At 46.6% G+C, this 12,351-nt stretch overlaps 1 protein-coding gene across 1 annotated transcript in view; it reads right to left on the minus strand.

Moving 5' to 3' along the window:
• The window catches only part of sspo (SCO-spondin), a 101,225-nt gene that overhangs the window by 80,901 nt on the left and 7,973 nt on the right, over positions 1–12,351 (minus strand). Inside the window, exons 10-17 of the mRNA XM_086305321.1 lie at positions 10,575–10,731; positions 7,442–7,685; positions 7,212–7,353; positions 6,977–7,112; positions 5,014–5,186; positions 4,428–4,646; positions 4,173–4,338; positions 3,779–4,031 (exon numbers count right to left, since the gene is read on the minus strand). Of these exons, the coding sequence (XP_086161447.1) occupies positions 3,779–4,031; positions 4,173–4,338; positions 4,428–4,646; positions 5,014–5,186; positions 6,977–7,112; positions 7,212–7,353; positions 7,442–7,685; positions 10,575–10,731 (1,490 nt within the window). The remainder of the gene's footprint in view (positions 1–3,778; positions 4,032–4,172; positions 4,339–4,427; positions 4,647–5,013; positions 5,187–6,976; positions 7,113–7,211; positions 7,354–7,441; positions 7,686–10,574; positions 10,732–12,351) is intronic.

A 12,351-nucleotide genomic window follows, 5' to 3' on the forward strand; every position in this document is an offset into this window, starting at 1 on the left:
ATCAGCAAGCAGGAACATAGAGTGATTTCATCAGAGCTCTTGCACCACCAAGTAGGCATCACGCTCTTATGTGCATCTATAGTTTGCAGTTGCAGTCATTTAAATACAGTGTCTTGCAAAAGTATTCGGCCCCCTTGAACTTTCCCACATTTTGTCACATTACAGCCACAAACATGAATCAGTTTTATTGGAATTCCAGGTGAAAGACCAACACAAAGTGGTGCACACGTGAGAAGTGGAACGAAAATCATACATGACTCCAAACATTTTTTACAAATAAATAACTGCAAAGTGGGTGTGTGTAATTATTCAGCCCCCTTTGGTCTGAGTGCAGTCAGTTGCCCATAGACGGTGCCTGATGAGTGCTAATGATTAAACAGAGTGCACCTGTGTGTAATCTAATGTCAGTACAAATACAGCTGCTCTGTGACGGCCTCAGAGGTTGTCTAAGAGAATATTGGGAGCAACAACACCATGAAGTCCAAAGAACACAGCAGACAGGTCAGGGATAAAGTTACTGAGAAATTTAAAGCAGGCTTAGGCTACACAAAGATTTCCCAAGCCTTGAACATCCCCCGGAGCACTGTTCAAGCAATCATCCAGAAATGGAAGGAGTATGGCACAACTGTAAACCTACCAAGACAAGGCCGTCCACCTGAACTCACAGGCCGAACAAGGAGAGCGCTGATCAGAAATGCAGCCGAGAGGCCCATGGTGACTCTGGACGAGCTGCAGAGATCTACAGCTCAGGTGGGGGAATCTGTCCATAGGACAATTATTAGTCGTGCACTGCACAAAGTTGGCCTTTATGGAAGAGTGGCAAGAAGAAAGCCATTGTTAACAGAAAACCATAAGAAGTCCCGTTTGCAGTTTGCCACAAGCCATGTGGGGACACAGCAAACATGTGGAAGAAGCTGCTCTGGTCAGATGAGACCAAAATGGAACTTTTTGGCCAAAATGCAAACACTATGTGTGGTGGAAAACTAACCCTGCACATCACTCTGAACACACCATCCCCACTGTCAGATATGGTGGTGGCAGCATCATGCTCTGGGGGTGCTTCTCTTCAGCAGGGACAGGGAAGCTGGTCAGAGTTGATGGGAAGATGGATGGAGCCAAATACAGGGCAATCTTGGAAGAAAACCTCTTGGAGTCTGCAAAAGACTTGAGACTGGGGCGGAGCTTCACCTTCCAGCAGGACAGCGACCCTAAACATAAAGCCAGGGCACCAATGGGATGGTTTAAAACAAAACATATCCATGTGTTAGAACGGCCCAGTCAAAGTCCAGATCTAAATCCAATCAAGAATCTGTGACAAGATCTGAAAACTGCTGTTCACAAACGCTGTCCATCTGATCTGACTGAGCTGGAGCTGTTCTGCAAAGAAGAATGAGCAAAGATTTCAGTCTGTAGATGTGCAAAGCTGGTAGAGACAGACCCTAAAAGACTGGCAGCTGGAACTGCAGCAAAAGCTGGTTCTACAAAGTATTGACTCAGGGGGCTGAATAATTACACACACCCCACTTTGCAGTTATTTATTTGTAAAACATGTTTGGAATCATGTATGATTTTCGTTCCACTTCTCACGTGTGCACCACTTTGTGTTGGTCTTTCACCTGGAAGTCCAATAAAACTGATTCATGTTTGTGGCTGTAATGTGACAAAATGTGGGAAAGTTCAAGGGGGCCCAATACTTTTGCAAACCGTGTATACGACATAAAAGTTGGGCTAATGCTAACTTGTGCAGATATTCACAAGGGTACAGCTAAATTCAAATTACCCCAGTTATTACAGCCAGGCTCACAACGTCAGGAGTTTCCAAAGAGACCGACCTGTCCTCACTGATGAACAGGCACAAATCTGTAACAATGCGTCCTCGCCTACCGCACTCATAAAACGGGACTTTGTTCATGAAACCGGGTCAGTATGATACTGTAGCTCTGCAGGCGATGATGATGAAACATGCTTACTTCAACTGAGTCTTTATGACCGGTGGCGAATGATAAAAGCTGCACTCAGATAGCCATAAAAGAGAAAGGGCTGCTTTTACAATGTACTGTTAAAAAACAACAATCAGAAAAGCAATCATCTATATGAGGTCAAAGAAAAATGACACCTAAGTAACTTCATTAATTTCTGCTTTCTTCAGAAGTGTAGTATACCAGATTAATCCGAGGACATCAGGGGATACTGATGTGGTCAGTTAAGTAGCAGAGGGGCTGTTGATCAGTTTTGGGGTTATAATGAAATTAACTGCATTAGAGAAGCAACAATGAGATTCCCCAAACAGGAGGCTTTTATGGTGGAGGACAGGTAGTCCAACTCAACCAGGGTGGTACATCAATATGTGTCATTGCTGTGTCTCCCAGCACACTCTCAAGAGCTTGGAGGAGATTCAACACAAATTGCTTTTCAACAAAAATTCTCCCTTAGATAACAAAACTGTGTTGTGACTCTTTCCCCTCATTCAAGGCCGTCCGCATCGATCAAAAATTGTTGACTTTTGCTTAACCGGGTGAATGGAAACTTTCTCTCAGTTGAACATGGAACACACACAGTCACACACGTGCACTGACACAGACCTACACTCACCCCCCAGCCCCTCCAAACGCCTTCGAAGCTCATGTCTTCTATGTTGTGAGATCTGATGATTTATGTGCTGAGGTGTTTTTTTCTGTTCTCAAACTGATCTCCCTTTTGGAGCTCAGTCTGGGGGGGTCTTTCCTCATGTTGTGCATTTTCCATTGTTATACCTCTCTGACCTGTCTTTCTGTATGGTCGGAAGGGTAAGATGGCACTGGCAAGGCTGGCAGCCTTAACCCAATTTCCCTCGGGATGATCCATCCATCCATTCGCTTCCGCTTATCCTTCTCTGGGTCACGGGGGGTGCTGGAGCCTATCGTAGCTATCGTGGGGCCCAGTTTGATATTTGGCATTGTCAGTTGCCAACTAGCAGGAATGACAGGGCTACCACTGGTGCTCTGTGCTTTTCAGAGCAGGTTCACCCTGAGCACATGTGACAGATGTGAAAGAGCCTGGAGAATCTGTGGAGAGCTGCCTGTAACATCATTCAGCATGAACAGATTGGTGGTGGGTCAGTGATGGTTTGGGGAACACATGCAGACCTCTACAGGCTAGGCAGCGTTTAAGTATCAGGATGAGCTTCTTGGACCCACTGTCAGACCCTGCGCTGGTGCAGGCAGTCCTGGGTGTCTCCTGCTGCACGGCAATGCCCGGCCTCATATGGTGAGAGTATGCAGGCTGTTCCTGGAGGATAAAGGAATTTACACCACTGACTGGCCCTGACCTCACTTGACCTAAATGCAACAGAACATCTGTGGGACATTGTGTTTGACCTCAGTGTACCTCAGAATGTCCAGCAGCTCAGTGATGCCCTGCTCCTGATCAGGGAGGAGATCCCCCGGACACCATCCACCACAATGGGGGCAATACAAACTACTGAGTACCACTGCATCTTTTATTCACTTTGAATTTTGGGTGTCTTTGAATTTAGCCATCTGCAGGTTGGTAGTCTTCATTTCCATTAAATCATGTTTCGTCCTCTGGTTCCTGACCAGTCCATACCAGTATTGATATCCAGTATGATTTTTTTCCCCACTGAGCTCTGATGCATTTACGAAGTGTTTTTTTGTGTACATCTGCATCTGTACCGTGGATTTAATATTTCATAAGAGATTTAAAAATTCTCAATCTAAACGTATTTCATGATCAAAGTGTGTAGCGGCAGAAAGGTGAGACAAACTCCTTGACTACATACCAGGTGTTGCAGTTATTTTGAACCATGGCCCCAGGTGAATACATCACTGCTCCTTGCATGCATGGGCACAAAGAGATGGGAACACACTGACCCTGCTGGTCCTGCACAAGCCCTGGTGGGCACTGGCAGCCTGGAACACACAAGCTTTGACTGCGACTGTCATCACAGCTCCAGCTGTGTCTCAAATCTGAGCATGAGTTCCCACAAGTGCGACCGCACTCCTGGTACACCTGACCCCCTGAACACTGCATTGCTGGGGAGAAAGGAAGAGATAGCGTAGCAGAGCATTGGTTTTAGCACACTGTATCAGAAAAAACATTCTTTTGGTCTCTAAATAGTAATAACTTTTCCCTCAAAGCCTCAAAACAACACAAACAACGGTCCTCCAGCTTACTGCAGAAGGTGCGGTTGCGCCACTGGACCACAACACCTTCCTGAGCACAGTGTCGGGCATAGGCAGTGAGGACGGTGCAGTGACAGGATCCCTGCGGCACACAGCTGCAAACCTCTGACAGACAGAGACGGAAATATGGCTCCCTCTCCACCACGTCGTGACACAACTGTAGAATCAGAGATGGAGGTGCAAGTGTGAATAAAAGCGAAGGCAACAAACTCGTGAGAGATGACCAGAAGTACCCATCACACTGACCTGAAAGATGGGGCTGTGGAGGACAGCACACACAGTCTCTGCATACTGCCGCCTCTGGGTGTACGTGGAGCAGGCCTCTGGTGCAGCTCCTCCAGGCAGGGTGCAGAGCGCTGTTGTGAATTTCGCCACAAAGGATGTCACGCTGTTCTCCACATCTCCTTCTGGGGTGGTAAAGTCGTCACGCTGGTTCCAGGTCAGTGTTCCACACAGGCCGCGCACCTTGTCATATATACCCATGTCCAACAGAGAAGGATTGATCCCATGTTATGGAATTGCTTGAACATTGTGTTTTATGGTAATTTTACAGTTTAGTGCCTACCACCTGGCCCTAGCGCGCTTCTCTTTGAGATTCCACATAATAGAACGTGTCTTATTTCTTTGCAGATCGCAGGTTGGCTCTGTGACAACATTATGGTTGGGGCATTTCTATATAACACCCACTTAAATGATGTTATAACTTGAGGGTGACATCTGTACAGCTAATTTGCTAATCTGCAGAAGCTACCTTGGGTCACTAAACTGGACCTCTGAACCATGTTACAGTTGGACAGTATATTGAAAGCACTAGGAGTAGTTTGAAGATCACCTTGTTTCCAAAGCCAGGCTGCAAGGTGATGAACGCCAGGGGTCCATCTAGGTACCACAGAATCTGGGCTCCAAACATCTGGATGAGCAGAAATGAGGAGGAGGCCTTAAGCACAGCTAGATCCCCTGTTACCAAGGGCACCGCTTCCTTCTGGCCATTCAGTGTCACTGAACCTGAAGGTAACAATATCAGCTGTAACCAATCAGAATGCAATCAGCACATTCAATCTAAAAGTCCAAGACGCTCTACAGTGTCTACTATAAAAACCTGTTTGTGCTTTGATTGCACAAAAATGCTGCACTATGACGCAAGCTGCAGCCTGCAAGGTTGTAAAAAGAAGTCCTTGCAAAAGAACCAAAAACTGCAGTTCCTCAAATAGCCACAATCTTGCACCTTTGCCCCAGGTGAATGCGTTTGCAACAACTACATAAAACTATGTTATTATTTTTTGTAAATAACTGACTTATTGATAATGGCACCGGTTCTGACATAAACGGTAGTAACCAGACCGAAAAGCAGCGCACATTTTGGTGCTTTATTTTGGTGCTTTTTTGTCCTGAGATGTGATACACTTTGGATTCTAGCCAATCATTTTACCTTTCCTAAGGATAGTAGGCGGGCCCAGGTACGTACGTTCTTTTAGAGCAGAGCTACGAAGAAGAAGAAGCTTTGAGCCAGGAGGGAGGGGATGAGTGATTCCTTGAGTGATTCGCTTAGGCTACGATTCAGCACAGGAAGGGAGGGGGTGAGCAGCTCAAATGTGCTGTTAGCATGTTAGCAGAGCGATGCTACTGTGAACCGAGGAGCTATTGTCTTGATGTGAGCTTCTACTCAGGGTTTTTTCTTCCAGTTCAGTGCAGAAATGTTTTCGTTAAGAAACTGGCTGTTGTTTTTTTTCACACAGTTTTAATTATAAGCTAGATATATTTCTACTAATGAAATTAGTTTGCTAACAGCAACAGGGATGAGTCAGTGAGTCAGTTGGGCTTGTGAGTCATTAAAGTGATTCTTATTGAACGATTCGTTCATGATTCGCGCATCACTACAAAGGAGGTAACATCTCGAATCTGATGAAACACCTTTTTTTTAAAGCAGAGAAATGCACTGTATTTGATAGCTTGCTATCAAAGACCGAGCACATCTACTGCGGGTGTGGTGCCTGTTATCGTAGCCGGAGTTAGCAACATCCCCCAAAAATACGAAGAGGAGAGTCCTGGCCCCTAGCCCTGCCAGTGTAGCAGAAATGATGAGGATGATGATGCAGCAGCAGCCGTTCTTCTCTGCGTGAGAAGCTTAATGTTGTTCGTGTGTAATTTACGTTGAGTAGGCTAACCACGTTATTACATTAATGCATGTAAGGTGAACTAGCAAACATCATCATAGCTACATGCGGCTGTCTTCTTGTTTGATGGCAGATACTCCCTTCACCCTGGCCAAAAAGGCTAAAATGACCAAAGAAAAAGTGGAAAACAGCTAAACATGAGAGGTTTTTGGACAAAGTTTGTGTTTTTTCCATTGTTTAAGCACTGCTTCCAGCCAAGAGTGATACCATATATGCCCCATAGCTGCAGAAAAGGCTAACATTGTTATCTTTTTACAAAAAACAGCTGAACATGAGAGGTTTTTGGACAAAGTTGGTGTTCTCCATTCTTTAAGCACCGGTTCGAGCACCGTTTAAGCACCGGCACCATTTCAAAAGTACCGTTTTGGCACCGGTTTTGGATAAAACCTAAACGATACCCATCCCTAGACATCGATGGGTATATAGTTAAAGCTATCAAACTGGACACAAGCTTGTTTGTGATTTTGGTGTTGTTTTTGTATACAGTCGATGGTCTAAAGCAGCATTAATTGCTGGGTAAAGCTGTGTTGTGAGCCTAAAGAGAACAGTAAGAGAAACAAACTACTAGACACATCTAGATTTGATTTCCTGTGATCTATCAAGCAAACCTTCATACCATACCGGTGTCTGTGATGGTGACTGTGGTCCGGAGAGCTGTTACTGACATCTCCTTTAGACACCCCCCTCCTCCTTCCCCTCCCCCTGCCGTACATTCTCCACAGCGTACACTCACAACTACCTTCCTGTCAACAAAGTCCTGAAAACACACAGAGAATAAGAACAAAGTAACAATGCACAAATCTGCCTCATAGTGTAAGCAAATGTGTTTGATTGCATTTCTCTACACATGGCTCACCTCCACAGCAATGAAGGAGCAGTCGCTTCCCTGCAGTGAGTACCTCTTTTTGTCAAAAGTGGTCACCTGTAAACCGCCCATCAGGGCGCACTCTGCCGCACACTTCTCCCCAGTACACTGCCACTGACCCGAGCTACACACACTGTCAAGGTAAAGGCAAAAAAAGTTGCACATAAATGGGGAAAATGGGTAAACGATGAAGAGTTGACAGGAAAAGACTCCCTCCTCACCAGGTGTTGCATCTCTGTTGTATTTTGTTTCCTGACTGGTATGTGCGTCTGCGATGAAAGCAAGGACAATCATCTCTTTTCAGACACCTTCCCTGGTGAAAATAGAGGCCTGGAGGGCACTCGCATCCTCCAACACACTCGTCCCTGCACTGGCCCATGGCTGCGGGGGGCTGTGGAGAAGTACAACTGGGAGGACAGGATGATATGCAGTCTGAAAACACCTGACCTCTGGGACAGACACGGTCTGAAAGGACAGAAAAAAGAGAGAGAGCAGCATTATTATAGCGTGATTCTCATCAGGACAATATTGACAATCTGACAGGCTGTGTTACAGATTATATCAACTTCTGTGTGGACACTGTGGATCCCAAAAAAACATTTTGTGCTTCTCCAACAATAAGCCCTGGGTTACCAAAGACATCAAAGAAACCCTGAACAAGAAGAAAAGAGCTTTCAGAAACAGTGACAGAGATCAGCTGAAACTGGTGCAGAAGGAGCTGAAAGCCAAGATTGCAGAGGGTAAAGAGTCCTACAGAAGGAGGCTGGAAAGCAAACTGCAGGACAACAGCACCAGCGAGGTGTGGAATGGAATGGGGGCCATCACTGGCCTGAGACAAAAGAGAGGTGTTGGGATGGATGGAGACGTCGAAAGTGCAAACAACCTAAATCTGCACTTCAATAGGTTTGACTGCCCTGCGGCTCCTGTCTCCACACCCAGCTCTTCCCATCTTCTCCTTTCTCCTCCCCCCTCTCCTGCCCCCTCAGACCGTCTCACCCTGTCCCTCTCAGCAGATGACATCAAAAGAGAATTGGGCAGACTCCACTCCAGCAAAGCTGCTGGCCCTGACGGTGTCAGTCCCAGGGCCCTCAGGTGCTGTGCTTCCCAGCTGTCTGGAGTTCTACAACAGATCTTCAACATGAGTCTGGAAATGCAGAGAGTCCCATCACTCTGGAAGACATCCTGCCTGGTTCCTGACCCTAAAAAGATCAACCCGTTGACCCTCGGTGACTACAGGCCAGTGGCTCTGACTTCACATGTCATGAAGACGCTAGAGAGACTCATCCTGATGCGTCTGCTCGTGGAGCCCTGGCTGGACCCCCTGCAGTTTGCCTATCAACCTCGTATCGGCGTGGAGGATGCCATCATCTACCTGCTGGACCAGGCTTATTCTCATCTGGACATTGTTGGGAGCACTGGGACGGTCATGTTCTTTGACTTCTCCAGTGCTTTTAACATGATCAGACCATCACTGCTGGGGAATAAGCTCACAGAAATGCAGGTGGACGCCCCACTGGTAGCTTGGATTATGGACTATTTAACAAGTCGACCACAGCATGTCCGACTGAAGAGCTGCCGCTCATTGTGGGCTGTATCAGGGATGGACAGGAGGAGGAGTACAGGAGTATGGTGGACAGCTTTCTCGAGTGGTGTGAGCTTAACCACCTACAACTTAACATCACAAAGACAAAAGAACTGATCATGGACTTTAGGAAGCAGGCTCCTCCTCCTAACCCTGTCACCATCAGAGGGGCTGATGTGGAGATCGTTGAGGACTACCGGTACCTGGGGGTACACTTGGACTGTAAACTGGACTGGACCAAGAACACCAATGCTATCTTCAAAAAAGGGCAGAGTCGGCTTTTCCTACTGAGGTGACTCAGGTCCTTCAATGTTGGTAGGAAAATGCTGACCATGTTTATCACTCGGTGGTGGAGAGCGCTTTGTTCTTTGCAGCTGTGTGCTGGGGCAGTGGGGTGAAGACAGCCGATGCCAACAGGCTGAACAAACTGATTAAAAAGGCTGGTTCTGTCCTGGGTGTCAGACTTGAGAACCTGGAGGAGGTGTCTGAGAGGAGAATGCTAAGAAAGCTTGTTTCTATCATGAATAACCCCTCCCACCCCATGCACGCCCCCATGATGGACCATCGGAGCACACGCAGCAAAAGACTCATTGCCCCGAAATGCAGAACTGACCGCCACAGGAAATCCTTTGTGCTGGTGGCAATAAGACTGTATAACTCTTCCTTACTCTGTAGGTGATTTTCCTGAGACTAATACCAACGTTATTCTGTTCCTTTTCAAACCGTGCGATATTACCCAACAGTACCTTATTGAATATGTGTTTCATCCCCCCATCATACGCTGCTACTCCCTTTATTCTATTGCACAATACTATGTCACTTTCTAGAATCTCCTGCACTGATAGTTAAGTTATTTACTCTCCAGGATCCAGTCATATATATTCGTTAGAGTTATTTGATACTATGTCTTGCACTATCCTACTACTGTATATTACTGTACACTACTATTATTATTATATATATTTTATATCTTATTCATCTGTTCCTCTGACTCTCCTGCTGCTTTGAGCAAAAGAATTTCCCTCGGGAAAAATAAAGTTATTCTTATTCTTATTAAAGAAGAGAGGTTCCCTAACCCTAACCTAGCCAGAGATATTCAACTCAATTCAATTTTATTCATGCAGCAGTGACAGTGGGAAGGAAAAACTCCCTTTTAACAGGAAGTAACCTGCACCAGACCCAGGCTCAGGGAGGGGCGTGGCCATCTGCTGCGACCGGTTGCTGTGAGAGAAGATATGGTTGCTTACAGTTTATAATAATGTGCTGTGAGTCAGCACTGCTTTGGAACTCAGAGAGAGTCCTACGTATAGATACTGTTAGTGAGTTCAAAATAAAGTTAGAACCTACAGACCCTAAATTAAAATCCCGGTTTCTGTGTCAAAGCATGTGTCGTAGCATTTTATGGATGCTTCTGGCTAACCAAGCAGATAGCATAAGCTGAATAGTCAGTAAGTCTGGACACAAATTATATACCATGACACTACATTACCATATTCAACTGCAATATAGAGACATGAGGCTCCTTACAACCAAGAATGCTGAAACAGAGGCTTCAAAATGTGAGTCAAACCAATGAGTGACATCATGTTGGCTGCATTCCCTTTTTTATATCTATGATGTTAGCAAACTTTAGCTAAATGCTGTGTAAGCAATTTTACTGAATTGATCCACTGACTGAACACCCAGTCGTCGCATTTATCAGATGTAACGCAAGATCACTCTGAGAGCAGAAGGCAGGGGGAGGACAGAGGAGACGTGAGACATTTCCTTACCACACAGGGTGGGTGTCCTCCACATTAAGATGATGTGCTGTTGGGCACACTCTCGGGCGTAGCTAGCCAGGGTGTCACACACTGCCCCCTCCCTCTCTTTGGCTGGCAGGCTGCAAAACAGGTAAAGACAGGTGTCTATGTAGGCTGCTGGGTCCAGCTGAAAGACACAGAAACACAAAGTGATCTTACAGGAAACACATTGTTTGATATGGTTGTGTTATTATTGTGACATTATGCTGTTTACTTATTGTAAACTGTGCTATCAATCTATTTAAATTTAGTGTTTGAAGTCATAAAAGTCAGCATTGTTAACATCTTGTTAAATGTGATTGTCAGTATAGTTTTAAGATATTATAATTATAATAAATACACCTTTGGCTTCAAGTAAAGACAGGGGGAAATAGACAATTCATGCCTTATTTACCACAAGTTAATCACACTGTATCTATAACAAGTCATTGGTCTTTAATGCAGTAAGTACAGCCCTTCCCTTTCTTGGAACTGTGACAGTGAACTTGGTCAGTTATTTACCTCGAGTAGCTTTTTACAGCCTGGTGTTCAGAGAAATGTACATTTACACAACATGTGGTCAAAAGTTGACATAAACTCATCAAGGACGTGAATGTCATGGAGTTTTTCATGGTTACTTTAACCTGCATCTTTAATGACTTTATGAGACAAATATCGGAAGCATAAGTTTAAATTCATTTGAGATTTTCTCTAACACACACACAAGCTTTTTTACTTCGACCGGCTCAAATATACACCCCTGCTAATATTTGATTAAATGCTCCTCAGCACTTGGCACCTTAACCAGCCATCAACACATGTCACATTTAGCTGGATAAATGCCCTCCTGGGTTTTAATTGCACCTTAGAACACACATGCATCAACACTACAATGAGCGGGTGGAGTGAGGTTTGGAGTCTTCTCCCACCCCCATTCTCTGCGGCCTGCTGGAGCGGGAGGGCTAGGAGGAGTTGGCCGTCCGACTGCGGTCTGGGGTGTGGGGCCTCCCTGCTGCTACGGAGTCGGGGCGGTCTGCCTCTCCCCACCGCAGGGAAAAGGGTAACACCACCTGGGTCTGGGTGCAGTTCCCCCCTCCAGGGGCGGGGGCACCTAGACCCGGTTTGTAGAGTACGCTTGGGGAGTGTGATCGTGTCTACAGCGTCTCTTTATGTCTGTCTCCACGTTGGTTGAGTGTGGAGTGAGTGCATATGAGAGCATGAGGGTGGGAATGGATGTTTGTATCTGTGTGTGCCTGTATGTCTGTGTCTATATGTCAGGTTGGGTATCAGACGCCACCTCTCTGGGGACACCTCAGGCCCTCCCAGGTTTGGAGGCCTATCTCCGCCCACCACCACTTCCCCTGCCAGTGGCGGACTCCCTCAGGTGTCGGTGCGTTGGTGGTTCTTTGTGTCTGGGGGTGGGCGTCCAGGTACACACCGGCTCACTCCTTGGTGGCCGCTTATCGGGGCCTGGAGCCTGGGGCTCGCTTGGGCCCCTTCGGAGGTGGGGTGCCCCCGGCCTCTCGGCCTGGGGCTCGGTCACTCAGGCACAGCTGGGGGCCGGCGGAGCTCATGGGCGCGTCACTGCAACTCCCCCTGGCTTCTGCTCCGCGGCTGCTGAGTGAGCCCTCATCTGGGACTCTCCTCAGCTCTTTCTGGGACAGTGGCGCGGCTGCCCCTCTGTTGGTCTTCCATGGTCTCTTGTGTTCTGGGGGCCTCTGGATGTCTGGAGTTTTGATCTCCTCCATACCCGCTTCACACCCCGGAG

This window comes from Aulonocara sp. 'chitande type north' Nkhata Bay, linkage group LG9, assembly GCF_057382095.1.
Source record: "Aulonocara sp. 'chitande type north' Nkhata Bay isolate Kocher_YH1m ecotype deep benthic linkage group LG9, A_spYH_male_GT1.1, whole genome shotgun sequence".
In the NCBI taxonomy this organism is placed as follows: Eukaryota; Metazoa; Chordata; class Actinopteri; order Cichliformes; family Cichlidae; genus Aulonocara; species Aulonocara sp. 'chitande type north' Nkhata Bay.